Consider the following 22,699-nt stretch of genomic DNA (forward strand, 5'->3'; position numbering starts at 1 on the left):
CATCCAGGTCATGGTAATCCGCATATCTTCTTCTGAAATTAAAGGCCTACTGAAACCCACTACTACCGACCACGCAGTCTGATAGTTTATATATCAATGATGAAATCTTAACATTATAACACATGCCAATACGGCCGGGTTAACTTATAAAGTGACATTTTAAATTTGCCGCTAAACTTCCGGTTCGAAACGCCTCTGCGGATGACGTATGCGCGTGACGTAGCCCGGGGAACACGGGTATGCCTTCCACATTGAAGCCAATACGAAAAAGCTCTGTTTTCATTTCATAATTCCACAGTATTCTGGACATCTGTGTTCGTGAATCTGTTGCAATCATGTTCATTGCATTATGGAGAAAGAAGCTGAGCAAGCAAAGAAGAAAGTTGTCGGTGCGAAATGGACGTATTTTTCGAACGTAGTCAGCAACAACAGTACACAGCCGGCGCTTCTTTGTTTACATTCCCGAAAGATGCAGTCAAGATGGAAGAACTCGGATAACAGAGACTCTAACCAGGAGGACTTTTGACTTCGCGACACAGACGCCTGTAGAGAACTGGGACAACACAGACTCTTACCAGGATTACTTTGATTTGGATGACAAAGACGCAGACGTGCTACTGTGAGTATGCAGCTTTGGCTTCTAAACATTTGATCGCTTGACCGTATGTGCGCAACTTTTTTTTGCGTATGTACGTAACTTTTTTAAAATATATAAGCTTTATGAACCTTGGGTTAGGTGAACAGTCTTTTGGGCTGAGTGATTGTGTGTGTTGATCAGGTGTTTGAATTGTATTGGCGTGTTCTATGGAGCTAGGAGCTAGCATAGGAGCTAGCATAACAAACACTGAGGTGTTTTTATGCAGGATTAATTTGTGGCATATTAAATATAAGCCTGGTTGTGTTGTGGCTAATAGAGTAAATATATGTCTTGTGTTTATTTACTGTTTTAGTCATTCCCAGCTGAATACCAGGTACCGTGAGTATGCAGCCTTGGCTGCTAAACATTTGATAGCTTGACCGTACGTGCGCGTCACGTACGTAACTTTTTAAAAATATATGAGCTTTATGAACCTTGGGTTAGGTGAACGGTCTTTTGGGCTGAGTGATTGTGTGTGTTGATCAGGTGTTTGAATTGTATTGGCGTGTTCTATGGAGCTAGGAGCTAGCATAGGAGCTAGGAGCTAGCATAAACACGCAGGTGTTTTTATGCAGGATTAATTTGTGGCATATTAAATATAAGCCTGGTTGTGTTGTGGCTAATAGAGTAAATATATGTCTTGTGTTTATTTACTGTTGTAGTCATTCCCAGCTGAATATCAGGTACCGTGAGTATGCAGCCTTGGCTGCTAAACATTTGATAGCTTGACCGTATGTGCGCGTCACGTACGTAACTTTTTAAAAATATATAAGCTTTATGAACCTTGGGTTAGGTGAATGGTCTTTTGGGCTGAGTGATTGTGTGTGTTGATCAGGTGTTTGAATTGTATTGGCGTGTTCTATGGAGCTAGGAGCTAGCAGAGGAGCTAGGAGCTAGCATAACAAACACATAGGTGTTTTTATGCAGGATTAATTTGTGGCATATTAAATATAAGCCTGGTTGTGTTGTGGCTAATAGAGTATATATATGTCTTGTGTTTATTTACTGTTGTAGTCATTCCCAGCTGAATATCAGGTCACCTCTCACAGCATCTTCCCTATCTGAATAGCTTCAACTCCCCACTAGTCCTTCACTTGCACTTTACTCATCCACAAATCTTTCATCCTCGCTCAAATTAATGGGGAAATTGTCGCTTTCTAGGTCCGAATCTCTCTCACTTCATGCGGCCATCATTGTAAACAATAGGGAACTTTGCGTATATGTTCAACTGACTACGTCACGCTACTTCCGGTAGGGGCAAGCCTTTTTTTTTTATCAGATACCAAAAGTTGCAATCTTTATCGTCGTTGTTCTATACTAAATCCTTTCAGCAAAAATATGGCAATATCGCGAAATGATCAAGTATGACACATAGAATAGATCTGCTATCCCCGTTTAAATAAAAAAAATTCATTTCCGTAGGCCTTTAAGAAACCTTTTCAATTTACTGACAAGGAGAGGTCTGGTTGCCTCGGTCTAACCTTTGAGGATCACCTTAAGAGTCTAACTGCACACAGAGCAGATGGAGGCACTGTAATTCACCTTGACAGCTTTCTTCTTGGAACTCTCCTCTTCATCTGCCTCCTCGTGTTCCTGCGCCCCCTGAGTGAGATTGGTGTAATTTGCCAGTTTATTGAGAAGCGATGACACCATGGGGTTGCTGTCCATCTCCTCCTGCAACAATGATAAATACATTTCATCAAATTATACCATTTCAATGATGTAAGGCTTCAACTAGCACAATTACAGCAACACTTTAACCTTTTTTACTTCTTATTAGTCCTAAATTGCAAATGCATCATCATCGTATTTCCATTCCAACAAATTGGTAATTTTTTATATTTTTTTATATAGAAATGCAGGATAAAATTAACTTTAAATCAATTTGAATTAAACAATTTGTATTTTACATTGATTCCATAGCAGATGTGATAAATATAATTCTAATAATTAATCCAAACAACATTAACTAACGGAAATATATCATTATTTGCATGTCACGCTGCCTAAAATGAGACTTTACTATGAAATAAGCATTTAAATTCTTCAGAAATGTTATATTGTTTTACATATTTGTGTACTGCTATACACTATACTTTAATTATAATGCATTAAAAAAAAAATTCAGTTAAAATGTACACTTTAGTAGTATTTCTTTATTTTCATTCAGTCCTGTTAACCTGAGACACCTCTGAAAAAAGGGAATATTCCACAAGTCACATGGTCCACAGGGAATTGCATCATACATATAATTTACCTTATATATATATATATATTAGGGCTGCAACTAACGATTAATTTGATAATCGATTAATCTGTCGATTATTACTTCGATTAATCGATTAATAATCGGATAAAAGAGACAAACTACATTTCTATCCTTTCCAGTATTTTATTGAAAAAAAACAGCATACTGGCACCATGTTGTGGACATTGGGGGTGAAGCATACACCAATAATAACACAGAAATGTAACTCATCAGAACTGAATCAGATATTGTACACGTTTCTGTTGTGAATAATAAAGGATTCATTTTAGGCTGCCTCTGAATAATAGCATGAAATATTCCAGCACCTTCATAACGTTTAGTTGTACTAAAGAGTCACTGAAATCTAAATCGATTTATATAGCTTTATCAGCCTGGCTACATTGATCCATTATGAAACCAACCTGAGATATTTCTGTCCGTTACGTTTATTTCGAAATTGGTAACCGTGCGTTTTCTCTCTCAAAACGGAGTCAAATGTGCCGGAGACACATTATCAGCCCCGCGTTGCAACAAAGGCATAACTTTAAACTTACTCACAAAAAAAGCTTAACTCATGAATGCTTGTTGCCACTATGGACTTAAAAAGTTAAGTACTGTGAGTTATTCCCTTCATCCATGGCTCCAACATGTTTCTTCTTCAGGTGCTTCTGAAGCAATGTTGTACTTCCGTGCCATTTTGCAGGAAACGGTCTTCTTTACTTTTGACGACTTAGGTCGTACACTTTTCTCCATTGAAGCAATAACCTCAAGATGTTTTTCTGCTGAACTATCGGTAGTGTTTTCCTGCGCCATTTTTCGAATTTTTCCAGCAAAGGAGACGCCGTGGTCACGTGAGCTGCACATGACACATCATTGGCTAGCTTACGCCACCTCATGAGACGTAGCCTCACCGCTGCCCTGGCGCTGTTTTGTACTGTTTTTGTACTTATTTTGATTATTGTTTCTCAGCTGTTTGTAAATGTTGCAGTTTATAAATAAAGGTTTATAAAACAAAAAACTACAACAACAAAAATTTAAAAAAAAAAAAAAAAAAGAAAAAAAAAAAGAAGCCTCCTCGCATGCGCATAGCGTAGTTCCAACGAATCGATGACTAAATTAATCGCTAACTATTTTGGTAATCGATTTTAATCGATTCAATCGATTAGTTGTTGCAGCCCTTATATATATATATATATATATATATATATATATATATATATATATATATATATATATAGAGATATATATATATATATATATATATATATATATATATATATATATATATATATATATATATATATATATATATATATATATATATATATATATATATATATATATATATATATATATATATATATATCATATTTTAGCTATGACTGGGGTTTCAAATCTCAGTCCAGTCATGTTACAAAATGTGTTTATTTTTTAAAAATACAATACGTTTGTTGAATCACAGTAATGTGCAAATTTGGAGATATACCTGTAGTTCAGTGGTTCTTAACCTTGTTGGAGGTACCGAACCCCACCAGTTTCATATGCACATTCACCGAACCCTTCTTTAGTGAAAAATAAAATGATTTTTTTTTTTCAAATTCAAGACAAAGTTATATGTTTCTTTACTGGTGCACAAAATGAACCGTGCATGAGCATCACCTTGTTCAATGAACAAAACCAACACAGTGCATGAACTCAAAACAAATTACACACCTGCAAATCAGATGGAAATTAGAGGGAACATTGTTTGGGGGTGTCCATAATATGCCGATACGGAGAAGTTTTTATTTTCACGATGAGTTGGGTGTGTCTTGAACCCCTGAGGCCGACTCACCGAACCCCTAGGGTTCGATCGAACCCAGGTTAAGAACCACTGCTGTAGTTATAGCAGTTATTTTAACTAGAGTCTTGAACAATACAGTAGCACCTCCGCTAATAAGTGTGCCACATTACTTTGTTTTTGAGGTACAAGCTTTTTCTCGGCTATATTTTTGCATTAAAATGCGAGTAAAAAGTTGTGTTCAGAGCCAGCTTCAGATACATCCTCCACGCCACCAGTTGGCGTAGCGAATGTCACAGTGAATCCCGTAAACCCGACCAAAACATCTGGTCTTACTTGCTAGCATTAGCTTATAGCTAGAGATGGACATAGCTTTGTTTTTCCAAGCATGGGAAGGAAGTCAGTCAGCGTGAAGGACAGTGCTGAGAAGAAAAAGTTGATGACATTCATTGAATTGAAGAAACATGACAGTAACTAGCTAACTTAGCAAAGCAGTTGGAGCCTAGCACTGTTTGTCTGCACCATACTGAAACTCCAACCAAGGACATTGAAATATCAAAATGACAGACATTTATCAATGAAAATATGCTGATGGTGTGTTTGACTGAGAAGCGGCCTGAAGGATAGTGGAGATGTTCACTCTCCAAGGTAAATACTGTATATTGTTATTATATCACTTCATTAAAATACTTGTTTGTACTACATTCTATGGTATTGTTCTATACAATATTATCTAAAAGTTTGATTTGCTTTTTTAAAAGGCATGTTAGATGTTAAAAGTGTGATGTTTTAAGGGGGCCAAGAACAGATTATTTATCTTGAATTAATTTCAATAGAAAATATTAATTTGTTTTTTTCATGTAAAATTATGATTTAGAATCTATAGAATATGTTTTGTATTTATATTTGTGGGTGTGTTGAACAAATTAATTGGATTTACATTATTTCTTAAGGAAAAAAATTCATTTGGTTTTCATAAATGTTGTTTTTTCTCTAACCTTTTGAGAGAGATTACTAACGGATAGTAGTGTAGTGGACATTTGTGCTTTGCATAACAGGGTTTTTTTTCCAGAAATGTGTAATTCTGACAAAAGAAATAAACCAAAGGCAAAAGTTTACTGCAGAGAACGCTTGTTCTCAAGAGGACATTACATTTTCATCATAGTCAAGCAAAAACATTGAACCTTAATTACAGTGATCTTTAAACTGTGGTACATGTACCACTAGTACAGGGTCCATCGAGTGGTTTGCCATAGAATCAATTACACAGAATCAACACAGTATAACTGTTCAAACTGTGTGTAATGTGACAATGGCCAAAATATCAAATATAATTGTTAAATAAAACCTCTGCCTTGTTTTTAATGAATACTTAGGCCTACTACACTACTGTATTTTAATTTTGGTCATTATGGTGGGACTTGGAGAGCAAAGTGTTTTCTGAAGTGGTACTTGGTGAAAAACGTTGAGAACCACGGCCCTAATACATATTGTACACAGTACACATTTTCTGTAAAATTTTTTACAAAAAGCCCAGCACCATTGACCCTTACAGACTTAGTCGGTTGAGTGCAGACAAATGCGAGTAGGTAGGTAGGTGTAACAGTAGAGAACAATTAGAGAGCCATAGCCATATTGGTGCAGGCTGGAAGAATATTCTGGACCTGTAAGCACAACCATGTTCTCGTTGATCAGTCCATTCACATTCACACAAAATGTAAGAATATGTATGAATATGAATATACAATAACTAATTACTATAAGCACCTTGATGATATTGGATTACAGCCATGAGTGCTTAGTGTAAAAACAACATCCCAATAGGGCTGGGCGATATATCGATATACGCGATATATCGCAGATTTGTCTCTGTGCGATATAGAAAATGACTATATTGTGATATTCGAGTATATTTTCTCACGCAGTTGCTTTTAGCTTCTGGCATTACACTACAGGCTCTCCTCGCTCTTTCCTGTGTCTCCTTCTCATAGACAGACAAGCGCACCTTCTTACACACGTCACATACTGTCACGTCATACGTCACATACCGTCACGTCATACGTCACATACGTATACGCCCTCGCGCAGCAAAGAGGTAGCAGCATTGGTAACGTTAGCTGTGATGCTATCGGTGCGGTGCGAGTGGTAATATGCAGTGGCGTGCAGTCACTAGAGGCAGGGGAGGCACGGCCTCACCTGCCATCATGGAAAGAAAAAAAAAAGTAAAAAGAAAAAAAAAAAAATTAAATTGTTATATGTATCCAGTGATTATACTAAAGTTATTTTCCATTTAACTTCACCAGTTTTAGATTATTTTTATTTTTATTTTCACATTTGCCGTCCAAATACTGAGAAGAGACGGTGCGGTGATCAGCAGCCAGTTGAGGCACGTCACTGCGTTGTGCCTCAACATGGATTGTGCACAATGACTCGGCTAACTGCTGGCCTGCTGTGCAGTGAGACCGTATTGCTATATGAATTATATTATACATTTCCATAGTTTAGTTAGCTGAGGTATATAATGTACAGTGTATTTTGTCAACAACTGTATGTGTGTAACGTATTTCTTGTGCTGAGCGATCATAAATCTGCTGCGAAGACGCACTGTGAGAGGCTCGTCTCATAACCCCGCCTCCTGGTGCCAAGCACTTCCGCCTCAGAATGCACCGCCCGACGGGAGCGCCGCAGCCACACCAACCAAAGCCCACACCCAAACCCTCCACGTGCAAGACCGAATCCACCCAAAAAAAGTCACTTAACAAGAAGCCAAAAAGTGCAAAAACAACAATGCTCGCGCTGGAGAAGCCGCGAACGACCGCAGGGACACAAAATTAGGTACACCTGCAGACTGAAGCACGGATTTCATATTTAATTCATTCACAACTCTTCCAACACGAACACCACTGTTCCCGCACTTATAAGTAAAGGTAAGACCATAATAACGTTCTTTTTATTAAATGTGCTTTTTTTGTGTGCTACAGTTTGTAAGTGTAAAGTTAAAGTTAAGTTAAAGTACCAATGATTGTCACACACACACTAGGTGTGGTGAAATTTGTCCTCTGCATTTGACCCATCCCCTTGTTCACCCCCTGGGAGGTGAGGGGAGCAGTGGGCAGCAGCGGCGCCGCGCCCGGGAATATTTTTTGGTGATTTAACCCCCAATTCCTACCCTTGATGCTGAGTGCCAAGCAGGGAAGAATGCTGGTATGAGCTTTTAAACATAACTCGTTAACTGCTGCCAATCACATGGTGAATAAGATACTATTTAGGGTTCATATGTTTGTAAATCTGACTGTGATGATGCAGTGCCTCACCAGACATTAACCTCACCGCACGCCACTGGTAATACGAGAGAGAGAAGGTGCGAATCTGGTAACAAATGAAGGAATAATTCCCCCATAAAACAGCAGGGGGTCCATCGTCTGGCGGTGGTTTGGCTTCAAGTGGGAATATGTCGAACAGACAACCGTAATTTGTCAAGTGTGGGGCGAAAGCGTTGCTATAAAAAGTAGCATTACTGCTAATATGTAGCATCATTTGAAAAGTCACCCACTCGAGAGTGAACAGTGCTTACTCCGCACGTCAACATCTCCGTTCGGTGCCACACCAACAAAATGCCGAGGCAACTATTTCCACATCAACACCGTATGAAAAAAAAAACGACATAAGGAGATAACGTCCGCAGGAACCTACCACACAGCGAGGGACGTACACAATTTTATTTCCTATTATGCAGCTTATTTTTATTTGACAGTTATTGAAATATCTTGTGTGACATCATGCACAAAAGTGCACTTTATTTGTTTTAAAGTATTGTAGTGGCATTCTGTACAAAAACTGCACTTTAATTTAGTGTTGTTTTGATTTGTCATCTTGAGGACATCATGCACAAAAGTCCACTAATAGCTTATTTTAAAATGTCTCTGACAATCTTGCACGTTCTGTTTTGAAATGACATGAATGTTTGTGCCACTGCTTAATAACTGTTTAATAAATACAGTTTTGGTAAATTGACTTAGTTGTGATTTCCCTCTCTGCATGAAAGTTTAAAATGAGCTTATATTAATGCAGTATGAACAAGAATGTTTTAATGTAGACACATAGAATCATCATACTGCTATTATTATATGCATCAAGTGTTCATTCAAGGCTAAGGCAAAATATCGCGATATATATCGTGTATCGCGATATGGCCTAAAAATATTGAGATATTAAAAAAAGGCCATATCTACATCCCAACCAAGTTTTTTGACACGTACCTCAAAGAGTGCCATGTTTGTGCCATCATAACTGTTGCTCTTGTCGTTTTCTGTGTTGTTGATGAATGGACTGTTTTCCTTGGGGACGCCATCACCTGTGGAAACACAAACAAAAAACGGTCACTTATCGTTTCCCAACCACACACCCATCTTTTTTTAACGAGTACAAACCTTGTTAGAACGCTAATGTACTTTGTTTTAAATACTTTTTTAGTGACTGATATTCAAACTTTTAGTAAAAAAAAGATTATTCGACATTTGTAATTACAAAAAGATAAGATGTAAGCCAAGTCAAAGGTCAAAGCGATATGTTTATTTCACGGCTTTTGAGTCACAACACACTAATGTGTGTGGGGCAGGAGGCATAATTGGACATGATGCATATGAGCAAAAAAAAAATGAAGAGCAAGGCAAATATGTTATGACGGCTTCTTTTTGTGCTATTTAATGTTGATTTATTGTGGAGGAGGCACAACAACTGCTTGTTAAAAAGAGCAATACATGCTTTGTTGTGAGATCCACAAAAGTGTCTGAAAAGGCCAGAAAATGTTGCTAAATTTGTCGCTACTCATCTTTTTTTGGAAAGATTTTATTTTTTACAAACGTTTCACAAAAAAGTTGCGTCAAACAAGGTGAAATGTGCGTAAGTAACCGCAAATGTTTGTAATGTTTGGCGTGGAACCCAAAAACCTAGACTGGTCCACTCGCCACATGTTTGTTTTGATCAGAGGGAGAAGGAACTGATCAGACACTCTTTTTAATATTCAATCAGTTACATTGTTTTGCATCAGCACAAAGGCAAATACAAAGACAAACACATACAGAGGCTCTGGGTTGTTGTCTCTACATATCATCAAGGTTTGCAAGAAAAAAAGTCTAAAAACACTTAAGATTTTATAGCAAAATCGGGGGATTTCACACAGCGGTTTTAATTGTAATAACTTTTTCTTTTGCATTACCTCTTCTTTTTTGCCCAAAATGTGTCAGCCTTGTTTCATTTCCCGTTTTGCATAGATGTCAGACCGCAGGTTATTATGTCAATGAAAAGGCTGAACAAAGGCTGAGAATAGTTCAGTCAACATTCATCATCAAGTTCATAAATTAAATACAGATTCATTTCATATGTGATTACAAGCATACTATCTTCTATACTAATCTTTATTATGCTTGAATAATTAATAAGCATCATTATAAGCAATCAAAACGTAAATACATTCTTTATTGAGCAGTCTAAATTATAACACTATATAGACAAATTTAATGCGGAAAAGGTTGCAAAGTTTTTATACACTCTTTCGAACATGCGTAAAACTCACATAAAAGGAGGGTTTTTTAAAAACATGTTTTACTTGAATGCAGGTCATTTATTTGATTTATCGAAAGTACGATCTGGGGAATTTTGAAGCAAACACTTATTTTGTCTCCACTCTCCTCACTCATCTTTGCACTGACATATGCATTGACCTGATCACTGACGTATAACAACACAGCCTTCAGGTAACTATCAATGGTTAAAGTAAAAAAAGATATACACTCAAAATAAATTAGGTGGTTAATCTGCCTTTACAACATGATTAATGATTTTGTGATTAATCGCATGAGTTAAATCAGTGGTTCTCAACCTTTTTTCAGTGATGTACCCCCTGTGAACATTTTTTTTAATTCAAGTACCCCCTAATCAGAGCTAAGCATTTTTGGTTGAAAAAAAAAAGAGATAAAGAAGTAAAATACAACACTATGTCATCAGTTTCTGATTTATTAAATTGTATAACAGTGCAAAATATTGCTCATTTGTTGTGGTCTTTCTTGAACTATTTGGAAAAAAAGATATAAAAATAACTAAAAACTTGTTGAAAAATAAACAAGTGATTCAATTATAAATAAAGATTTCTACACATAGAAGTAATCATCAACTTAAAGTGCCCTCTTTGGGGATTGTAATAGAGATCCATCTGGATTCATGAACTTCATTCTAAACATTTCTTCACAAAAAAAGAAATCTTTAACATCAATATTTATGGCACATGTCCACAACAAATCTAGCTGTCAACACTGAATATTGCATTGTTGCATTTCTTTTCATAGTTCTTTTTGACAGACATTTAAAAAAAATCTCACGTACCCCTTGGCATACCTTCAAGTACCCCCAGGGGTACGCGTACCCCCATTTGAGAACCACTGAGTTAAATCATTAACTTCGACAAACCTAGGTTATTCATTTTTTAAGTCCTGTTTTGGGCCGGTTGTAGCTCAAAGGTAACTTCTGCAAAGTGTCGTCGTACTGCTACCTCTCTGTGCGGGTTACTAGTGAGCCGGCAGTACAAGAAATGGACACTTAAGAAGTAGGGTATAGTGTCAATAAACTTTATCCATACATATACATATACATTAGAGCTGAAACGATTCCTTGAGTAACTCGAGTAATTTGATTACAAAATATATTCGAGGAATTTTTGCTGCCTCGAGGCGTCGTGAAGTTTTTATTTTTATTTTTATTTTTTAAACAGCATTTTACCTCGTTTAGTAGTCAGGGCTCACGTTTCACACGGACTGTTTAGGTATTGCACAGCGTGTTTACGTCGTCATACGCCCCCTGCACTGCACAACACCGCTCCTTTCATTACGCTTGAGGTTGGTAAACTTTTTCGCCGACATAACTCGCAATGGCAGACGCCGCAGAAAGCAGTGGACAAGAACCATAGCAAAACAAGGGAATTAAGAAGCGACAAAAAATGTGACCGTAGATGGTGAAATCCCTAAATTCTTTGCAAAAGCTCATTGAGAATTGTTGTTCTTAAACTGTTCGACAATTTGCTCACGCATTTGTTCACAAAGTGGTGACCCTTGCCCCATCCTTGTTTGTGAATGACTGAGCATTTCATGGAAGTTGCTTTTATACCCAATCATGGCACCCACCTGTTCCCATTTAGCCTGTTCACCTGTGGGATGTTCCAAATAAGTTTTTGACAAGCATTCCTCAACTTTCTCAGTCTATTTTGCCACTTGTGCCAGCTTTTTTGTAACATGTTGCAAGCATCAAATTCCAAATGAGCTAATATTTGCAAAAAATATAAAGTTTACCAGTTCGAACGTTAAGTATCTAGTCTTTGCAGTATATTCAATTGAATATAGGTTAAAAAGGATTTGCAAATCATTGTATTCTGTGTTTATTTACGATTTACACAGCGTGCCAACTTCACTGGTTTTGGGTTTTGTGTATTTTATTAATTAATAGAGAAGGTTAAAACATTGTCATGCACCAATATGAGGCCAGCCCCCTGAAAATTATCTGTCCTGGGTATACTTATGCATGATGAAAAATTAGGCCCATCTGCGATGAATTTTTAGTTAATTATGAACAAAATTTGATTAATCGCGATTAAATATTGTAATTGTTTGACAACCAAATGTTGTATATATATATATATATATATTAAAAAATAAATTATAAATTAAATTTAAAAAAAAATCGATTTTTTAAAAATGAGAATCGATTCTGAATCGCACAACGTGAGAATATATATATATATATATATATATATATATATATATATATATATATATATATATATATATATATATATATATATATATATATATATATATATATATATATATATACACACACATACACACACAGGGCATGGCGTAGTGGGTAGAGCGGCCGTGCCAGAAACCTGAGGGTTGCAGGTTCGCTCCCCGCCTCTTGACATCCAAATCGCTGCCGTTGTGTCCTTGGGCAGAACACTTCACCCTTGCCCCCGGTGCTGCTTACACTGGTGAATGAATGATGAATGAATGATAGGTGGTGGTCGGAGGGGCCGTAGGCGCAAACTGGCAGCCTCGCTTCAGTCAGTCTACCGCAGGGCAGCTGTGGCTACAAATGTAGCTTACCACCACCAGGTGTGAATGAATGATGGGTTCTCACTTCTCTGTGAGCGCTTTGAGTATCTAACAATAGAAAAGTGCGATATAAAATCTAATCCATTATTTTATATATATATACAGTATATATGATAAATGCTTTAAAATGTAATATCGGAAATTATCGGTATTGGTTTCAAAAAGTAAAATTAATGATTTTAAAACGCCGCTGTACGGAGCGGTACACAGACGTTGGGAGAAGTATAGAGCAGTTGCGTCTCCCAGTCAGCAGCCCCTCCCCTCTCCCACACACAACACAGGATTTGACCACTGCAGCATGAGAGCTTTACTGGCGACGCTTGATGACCTCATCAAACCGCCACGAGCGGCGCATAACAACAACAATAATGTGTTGTTGCTGGTGCTGTAGCGGTGGCTAACAAGCGAGCTCGCTCGGTGACTGGCTAACGACACCATCGTCTATGGTTTGGGATTATTTTAAAGTGTCTCTGACGGATAAAAAACTGGCAATTTGCAATGATTACAAAAGTTGGTTATGCGAGGAGGAACCAAGACGCCGTCCTTTAATGCGAGCAATTTGATCTCCCACCTCTTCAAGAATCATAAGGAGATACACGATGAATACAAGCGGAAGATGGAAGAAAAGCAAACACAGAAAAAAAGTAGTACCACACAGTTGTCGCTTAAAGACTCCGCCGAGAAAAATCCAAAAATACAACAAAAACCACCCCAAGGCGAAAGCCCACGTTGTGGTCAGGGACAACACACGCATTATGGCAAAAACTACGGTGGATTTTGGTGTGGCTAGTCTGCCCTGCTTTGCGCACACTTTTGCAACTGCTAGACTGCTAGGCCACTTCAAGCACTCACCACTAGCTTGCAGCACCTTTTTGTTATTCATACAAATACGTTAGAGCAGGGCAGATTGAGCCCAGTTTATAATTCCCTGTTATGCAGTATGCCAGGCAGTCTTGCACTAAAGGAGGACTATGTTATCGTTTACATTATTACTCTAGTATACTCTGGACTGAAGCTGTGTGCCTTCATTGTTTTTGTAGCTGTTGTTTTGAGGCATGTTTAAAAAAAAATAATGCACTTTGTGAAAGTCAAAGTATAGTATTTCCCATAGTTGTAGTGGGTATTAGGATTATCTCAGGGAGAGCATGTCCCAAATTCCAAGCTGCTGTTTTGAGTCATGTTAAAAAAAAAAAATGCACTTTGTGAATTCAAAAATAAATATGGCAGTGCCATGTTGGCACTTTTTTCCATAACTTGAGTTGATTTATTTTGGAAACCTTGTTACATTGTTTAATGCATCCAGCGGGGCATCACAACAGAATTAGGCATAATAATGTGTTAATTCCACGACTGTATATATCGGTATCGGTTGATATCGGAATTGGTAATTAAGAGTTGGACAATATCGGAATATCGGCAAAAAAGTCATTATCGGACATCTCTAATATATATATATATATATATATATATATATATATATATATATATATATATATATATATATATATATATATATATATATATATATATATATATAGATCGGTGGAACAGGAGTTAGTGCATGTGCCTCACAATACGAAGGTCCTGAGTAGTCCTGAGTTCAATCCCGGGCTCTGGATCTTTCTGTGTGGAGTTTGCACGTTCTCCCCGTGACTGCGTGGGTTCCCTCTGGGTACTACGGCTTCCTCCCACCTCCAAAGACATGCACCTGGGGATAGGTTGATTGGCAACACTAAACAAAATTGGCCCAAGTGTGTGAATGTGAATGTTGTCTGTCTATCTGTGTTGGCCCTGTGATGAGGTGGCGACTTTTCCAGGGTGTACCCCGCCTTCCGCCCGAATGCAGCTGAGATAGGCTCCAGCACCCCCCGCGACCCCAAAATGGACAAGCGGTAGAAAATGGATTATATATATATATATATATATATATATATATATATATATATATATATATATATATATATATATATATATATATATATATATATATATATATATATGCACTTTTTGTCCATAGAGATAACAATAGTGTTCATGTATGAGATCTAGGGCTGCCAATTATGGCCAAAGGACTAATTAAGATTATTGTTATCAATGTTGAAATCATGATTACTAATTGTTAGGTAAAGCAGTGTTGGGGTGTGAACGTAATACCATCATGTAAAATGTAATGTCTAATAAAAAGGCTTTAGATAAACGTTATCCGTATATCTAAAGACAAATATTAGTTTTTTTAAATTCTTTAAATAATATCAACTTGTCAGCTTTTTGTCATTACATGATACCTTTATCTATATTTTTACATTTTGATAGAGGGAGGTTTTTGTTTTATTATTATTTATTTTTTTTAGGTTAAGTACATTTATATATAAATGTAGATGCTGTATTGGGACAGATCCATTAAGAGTTTGAGCAAAAATATATCGTAAAGGAATTAACTATACACAATAAAACATTAACAAAATGCTGTGTCACATGATACGTTTTTGAAGTAATACCTTTGTGACATGAAAAAAACACAAGTAATGTAAAAAACACGGCGTTTACTTTTTGATATCAAAATAAAGCACAAAGCTGTTTGGCTAATGAAGATGAAGTCTAATAAACAAGCTTTGTTCTTCTCCAACGCCTTGTAGTGGTTCAGCACAACAGTTTGGCCAACAAAAAAAAAACAGGAGTGACACCTCTTACATTAAATACACAATCTTCACAGCCTGCGTTCCATTTGATGAGATGACAAAACATTTTTGCTTGTACTGATGTTATTTGAACACTGATACAGTTTGCAGTTAAATTAAGGACACGTGAGCATCCCAGTCAACAAACCAAAGACTTTATAAATAAATACATTTGTGACAACGTTCATGACACATCATCTGTTTCCTCAATTCATTAACTCTCAGTCACAGCAGCTGATGGACGCTGTATTGAGAAAATAAAAGCAACATCAAATAGTGTTTCTCCTTTGCTGTATACTTTAAAGGCCTACTGAAATGATTTTTTTTTATTTAAACGGGGATAGCAGATCTATTCTATGTGTCATACTTGATCATTTCGCGATATTGCCATATTTTTGCTGAAAGGATTTAGTATAGAACAACGACGATAAAGATTGCAACTTTTGGTATCTGATAAAAAAAAGGCTTGCCCCTACCGGAAGTAGCGTGACGTAGTCAGTTGAACATATACGCAAAGTTCCCTATTGTTTACAATGATGGCCGCATGAAGTGAGAGAGATTCGGACCGAGAAAGCGACAATTTCCCCATTAATTTGAGCGAGGATGAAAGATTTGTGGATGAGTAAAGTGCAAGTGAAGGACTAGTGGGGAGTTGAAGCTATTCAGATAGGGAAGATGCTGTGAGAGCCGGGGGTGACCTGATATTCAGCTGGGAATGACTACAACAGTAAATAAACACAAGACATATATATACTCTATTAGCCACAACACAACCAGGCTTATATTTAATATGCCACAAATTAATCCTGCATAAAAACACCTGCGTGTTTGTTATGCTAGCTCCTAGCTCCTCTGCTAGCTCCTAGCTCCATAGAACACGCCAATACAATTCAAACACCTGATCAACACACACAATCACTCAGCCCAAAAGACCGTTCACCTAACCCAAGGTTCATAAAGCTTATATATTTTTAAAAAGTTACGTACGTGACGCGCACGTACGGTACGGTACGTGTTATGCTAGCTCCTAGCTCCTCTGCTAGCTCCTAGCTCCATAGAACACGCCAATACAATTCAAACACATGATCAACACACACAATCACTCAGCCCAAAAGACCGTTCACCTAACCCAAGGTTCATAAAGCTTATATATTTTAAAAAAGTTACGTACATACGCAAAAAAAAGCCAAAGCTGCATACTCACAGTAGCACGTCTGCGTCTTTGTCATCCAAATCAAAGTAATCCTGGTAAGAGTCTGTGTTGTCCCAGTTCTCTACAGGCGTCTGTGTATCCAAATCAAAAGTCCTCCTGGTTAGAGTCTCTGTTATCCGAGTTCTTCCATCTTGACTGCATCTTTCGGGAATGTAAACAAAGAAGCGCCGGCTGTGTACTGTTGTGGCTGACTACGTTCGAAAAATACGTCCATTTCGCACCGACAACTTTCTTCTTTGCTTGCTCGGCTTCCTTCTCCATAATGCAATGAACATGATTGAAACAGATTCACGAACACAGATGTCCAGAATACTGTGGAATTATGAAATGAAAACAGAGCTTTTTCGTATCGGCTTCAATGTAATAATAATAATAATAATAATACCTGGGATTTATATAGCGCTTTTCTAAGTACCCAAAGTCGCTTTACATGTTAAAAACCCATCATTCATTCACACCTGGTGGTGGTAAGCTACTTTCGTAGCCACAGCTGCCCTGGGGTAGTCTGACGGAAGCGTGGCTGCCAATTTGCGCCTACGGCCCCTCCGACCACCACCTATCATTCATACAACATTCAATCACCGGTGTGAGCGGCACCGGGGGCAAGGGTGAAGTGTCCTGCCCAAGGACACAACGGCATGGTAAGAGGCGGGGAGCGAACCTGCAACCCTCAGGTTTCTGACACGGGCGCTCTACCCACTACGCCATGCCGCGTAGTGGGTAGAGCGTAGTGAAGAAAAAAGTTCAAACCCACAAACAAGCAACAAGTGAAGGCCTGCAAACTCCCAGGAGATAAGATACATGTGATGATGTCGCTTTATGAATAACTTCAGCCAGTCATCGACTGCAAAGAATTTCCATAAGAAAAGATTTCATTTACAAAGATGTCAAATGTCCAAAATAATGGTAAATGCCATCTTTAAAGTATTCACTTCCATCATATGTTCAATATTTGATTTAAATTCATTGTGATGGTATGTATATATATATAAAACTTTTTGACCTGTACTTGAACCAAGCCTATCAGTGTTCAGGTAAAGCAAACGTGCTCAAACAAAATCTCAATGAGGCCAAATACCAGTCACAGCGGTACAAGATTCCAAGCACAACGAAACACAATTAATGGCAGCAATAAGGCTATGGAAAATAGTTTTAATAGGACCATAAAGCACATTGTCCAGTAATAATGATATTGTGGAGGGCACGAGGACCATGCTCACACACAGCTGGTAGACGTGTGGTTTCATCTTTGGCGCACATTTTTTTTTTTTCCAAATATTTGTATTGAATTTTGCAGACAGTACAGTATGATGGATCATGGCAACAGCAAGTTGAGGTATCTGCACATTTTACAACATGTAACATAATAAACCCTAGCCCTTACAATACCCACCCACTTAATTTCAAGGTAATTGTCATCTAGTGCCCACAACAAATATAGACACCCATGAATATATGCAAACTTAGATTAAATCTAACAAAATATATTAAGATAAATAAAAGAATAGATAAGGTAAAATAAATGAATAAATACTACATAAGATATACAATAAAATATCTTTGGCGCACATTTAAGGCACATTTGGTATTAGATTATTATTATTGTTGGCAGTCTTGCAATAAAGACATTGAAAGAAACCGCAAACTTGTGTTTCCTATATTTGCCACAAAATATTATTACATTGTAACTGACAAAGAACACAAAAACAGAAACACAAAACAAAAAAGATGCAGTCAAGCAGTTTACAACACACTTCAACACAAGTTTCCATGACGACATTTAGGTTAAGGCAATAATGACTCATGTAATCCTGCATATTGGAGCGGTAATGTTATGTGTGTTTTGTGTATGTTTTATGTTTTTCGGTATCTGCTCATCAGTTTGTCCATCTGTGACTTGCTGTTGAAACGTCAATATTTTTGTGCACGTGTGCTTTCAATGTTGTGCAAATGGTCCTAGGGGACATGGTCCACATTTATCGGAGAAGATTGACCCAGTTAACATGTTAACATGTCATGTATCGTACATGTCTATCCTCTACTCTCTATTTTGAACACTAATTGTGCTTTCGTTCTGAATTGTGTGCCAGACTGTTGGCTAGACACCAAACAATATCACAAGTGTCGGCTTTATAGTTTTGTGACGTACATTAAACATGTATGTGTGTTTGATTGGTAAGAGAAACGTTACTTACTCGGTCACAATAGGGCAATGTTTCTCAAATAGTGGGTTGGGAGCATTTTCATTATTTATGTCTACTAGGGCTGTGAATCTTTGGGTGTCCCACGATTCGATTCAATATCGATTCTCGGGGTCACGATTCGATTCAAAATCTTTTTTTTTTTCAATTCAACACGATCCTTGATTCAAAAACGATATTTTTCCGATTCAAAAGGATTCTCTATTCATTCAATACATAGGATTTCAGCAGGATCTACCCCAGTCTGCTGACATGCAAGCAGAGTAGTAGATTTTTGTAAAAAGCTTTTATAATTGTAAAGGACGATGTTTTACCAACTGATTGCAATAATGTAAAAAAAAATTTAACTATTAAATGAACCAAAAATATGACTTATTTTATCTTTGTGAAAATATTGGACACAGTGTGTTGTCAAGCTTATGAGATGCGATGCAAGTGTAAGCCACTGTGACACTATTGTTCTTTTTTTGAATTTTTTATAAATGTCTAATGATAATGTCAATGAGGGATTTTAAATCACTGTTATGTTGAAATTGTAACTAATATTGATACTGTTGTTGATAATATTCATTTTTGTTTCACTACTTTTGGTTTGTTCTGTGTCGTGTTTGTGTCTCCTCTCAATTGCTCTGTTTATTGCAGTTCTGAGTGTTGCTGGGTCGGGTTTGGTTTTGGAATTGGATTGCATTGTTATGGTATTGCTGTGTATTGTTTTGTTGGATTGATTAATTTAAAAACAAAAAACAAAAAAATAAAAAAATAAAAAATAAATAAAAAAAATCGATTTTTTTTAAAATGAGAATCGATTCTGAATCGCACAACGTGAGAATCGCGATTCGATTTCGAATCGATTTTTTCCCACACCCCTAATGTCTACACTCTAGTTAGAACTATACACAGGCAGTGCTCAATCTAATCAATAGGCTTCCAGTTGTAGCCAGTAGCGGTAGTAAGTACACATAAAAACAAGCATACTTACTACTGTACTTCTACCCAGTAGTGCTAGAAAGTACACGAAAATGTGTGCAGGGCTAGCCGAGGTGGAGCGCTGGAGAAGTTTGTGACAGGAATGAAAAGAAAAAAAAGAGTAATCAGCAGCAAAGAAAACAAGTGACAATAACCAGAATAAAAATAATAAATAATAAGTACAACGTAGCATACAAACCTTTGGAAACACTAACTACGGTAGGAAATGAGGAAAGACCGGTGTGTTTTATGCCTTAGAACTCTGGCAGCCCAGAGCATGAAACCCAAGAAATTAAGACAGCATCTGGGGACCTTATACCTCACTTAGGGCTGCAGTTATCGATTATTTTAGCAATCAAGTAATCTATCGATTAGTTTGTTCGATTAATTGAATAATCTAACAAAACACTTCATAGCCTCAATTAGGGCTGGGCGATATATCGAATATACTCGATATATCGAATATACTCGATATATCGAATATACTCGATATATCGAATATACTCGATATATCGAATATACTCGATATATCGCTGGTTTGTCTCTGTGCGATATAGAAAATGACTATATCATGATATTCGAGTATACGTTCTTACGCAGTTGCTTTTAGCTGCGGGCATTACACTACAGGCTTTTATCACTCTTTCTTGTCTCTGCTTCTCACAGAGAGGTAAAACAAGCGCACATTCTTACATACGTCACATACTGACGCGGGTGCACCGTCACACGCCCTCGCGGAGCAAAAAGGTAGCGACATGGGTAACGTTAGCAGTGGTGCTAACGGAGCGGTGCGAGTGGTAATACGAGAGAGAGAAGGCGCAAATCTGGTAACAAATGAAGGAAGATTTAAATCCCAAGAAAAACAGCACAGGGTCCATCGTCTGGCGGTGGTTTGGCTTCAAGTGGGAAGATGTTTCACAAGTATGCGGCAAAAGCGAAGCTACAAAAAGTAGCAGCACTGCTAATTTGTAGCATCATTTGAAAAGTCACCCGCTAGAGAATGAAAAGTGGTTGAAACTCTGCATGTCAACATCTCCTTGCCACACCAACAAAATGCCTAAGCAACCATTTCCACATCAACACCGTATAAAAAAAAAGTCTAAAACAGAAGGAGATAACGTCTGCAATAACCTACAACATAGCGAAGGACATACACTGTGTGATTTCCTATTATGCAGCTCATTTTTATTTGACAATTATTGAAATATCTTGTGTGACATCATGCACAAAAGTGCACTTTATTTGTTTTAAACTATTGTAGTGGCGTTCTGTACAAAAAGTGCACTTTAAAGGCCTACTGAATGCCACTACTACCGACCACGCAGTCTGATAGTTTATATATCAATGATGAAATCTTAACATTGCAACACATGCCAATACGGCTGGGTTAACTTATAAAGTGACATTTTAAAATTCCCGGGAAATATCCGGCTGAAACATTGCGGTATGATGACGTATGCGCGTGACGAAGTCCGAGTAGCGGAAGTTATGGTACCCCGTAGAATCCTATACAAAAAGCTCTGTTTTCATTTCATAATTCCACAGTATTCTGGACATCTTTTGCAATTTTTTTAATGAACAATGAAGGCTGCAAAGAAGACAGTTGTAGGTGGGATCAGTGTATTAGCAGCGGACTACAGCAACACAACCAGGAGGACTTTGTTGGAGCACTAGCCGCGCTAGCCGCCGACCTCACCTTGACTTCCTACGTCTCCGGGCCGGCAAACGCATCGGGTGAAGTCCTTCGTCCTTCTGCCGATTGCTGGAACGCAGGTGAGCACGGGTGTTGATGAGCAAATGAGGGCTGGCTGGCGTAGGTGGAGAGCTAATGTTTTTAGCATAGCTCTGTGCAGTCCGGTTGCTAAGTTAGCTTCAATGGCGTCGTTAGCACAGCATTGTTAACCTTCGCCAGCCAGGAAAGCATTAACCGTGTATTTACATGTCCACGGTTTAATAGTATTGTTGATTTTCTATCTATACTTCCAGTCAGGGGTTTATTTCTTTTGTTTCTATATGCAGTTAAAGCAAGATGCTATCACGTTAGCTCGTAGCTAAAGCATTTCGCCGATGTATTGTCGTGGAGATAAAAGGCACTGAATGTCCATTTCGCGTTCTCGACTCTCATTTTCAAGAGGATATAGTATCCGAGGTGGTTTAAAATACAAATCTGTGATCTACAATAGAAAAAGGAGAGTGTGGAATCCAATGAGCCAGCTTGTACCTAAGTTACGGTCAGAGCGAAAAAAGATACGTCCATCGCTGCCTCTCAAGTCATTCACTGTAACGTTCCTCATCTACGAATCTTTCATCCTCGCTCAAATTAATGGGGTAATCATCACTTTCTCGGTCCGAATCTCTCTCGCTCCATTGTAAACAACGGGGAATTGTGAGGAATACTAGCTCCTGTGACGTCACGCTACTTCCGGTACAGGCAAGGCTTTTTTTTCATCAGCGAGCAAAAGTTGCGAACTTTATCGTCGATTTTCTCTACTAAATCCTTTCAGCAAAAATATGGCAATATCGCGAAATGATCAAGTATGACACATAGAATGGATCTGCTATTCCCATTTAAATTAAAAAAAATCATTTCAGTAGGCCTTTAATTTAGTGTTGTTTTGATATGTCATCTTAGTGACATCATGCACAAAAGTGCACCAATAGCTTGTTTTAAAAAGTCTCTGACAATCTTGCACTTTCTGTTTTGGAATTTACATGAATGTTTGTGCTAAGGCTGCAGCTAACGATTATTTTTCTATCGATTAATCTATAGATTATTTTTCCGATTAATCGGTTAATCTATAGATTATTTTTTTC

At 37.6% G+C, this 22,699-nt stretch overlaps 1 protein-coding gene across 6 annotated transcripts in view; it reads right to left on the reverse strand.

Annotated features, from left to right (window-relative positions):
• slc12a7b (solute carrier family 12 member 7b) overlaps positions 1–22,699 on the reverse strand; it is a 148,623-nt gene that overhangs the window by 55,609 nt on the left and 70,315 nt on the right. For all 6 annotated transcript variants that reach the window (XM_062021515.1, XM_062021519.1, XM_062021520.1 and 3 more), the window contains exons 2-3: positions 8,925–9,019; positions 2,180–2,311 (exon numbers count right to left, since the gene is read on the reverse strand). In XM_062021515.1, coding sequence (XP_061877499.1) covers positions 2,180–2,311; positions 8,925–9,019 — 227 coding nt within the window. The remainder of the gene's footprint in view (positions 1–2,179; positions 2,312–8,924; positions 9,020–22,699) is intronic.

Source organism: Entelurus aequoreus, linkage group LG15, assembly GCF_033978785.1.
Source record: "Entelurus aequoreus isolate RoL-2023_Sb linkage group LG15, RoL_Eaeq_v1.1, whole genome shotgun sequence".
Taxonomy (NCBI): Eukaryota; Metazoa; Chordata; class Actinopteri; order Syngnathiformes; family Syngnathidae; genus Entelurus; species Entelurus aequoreus.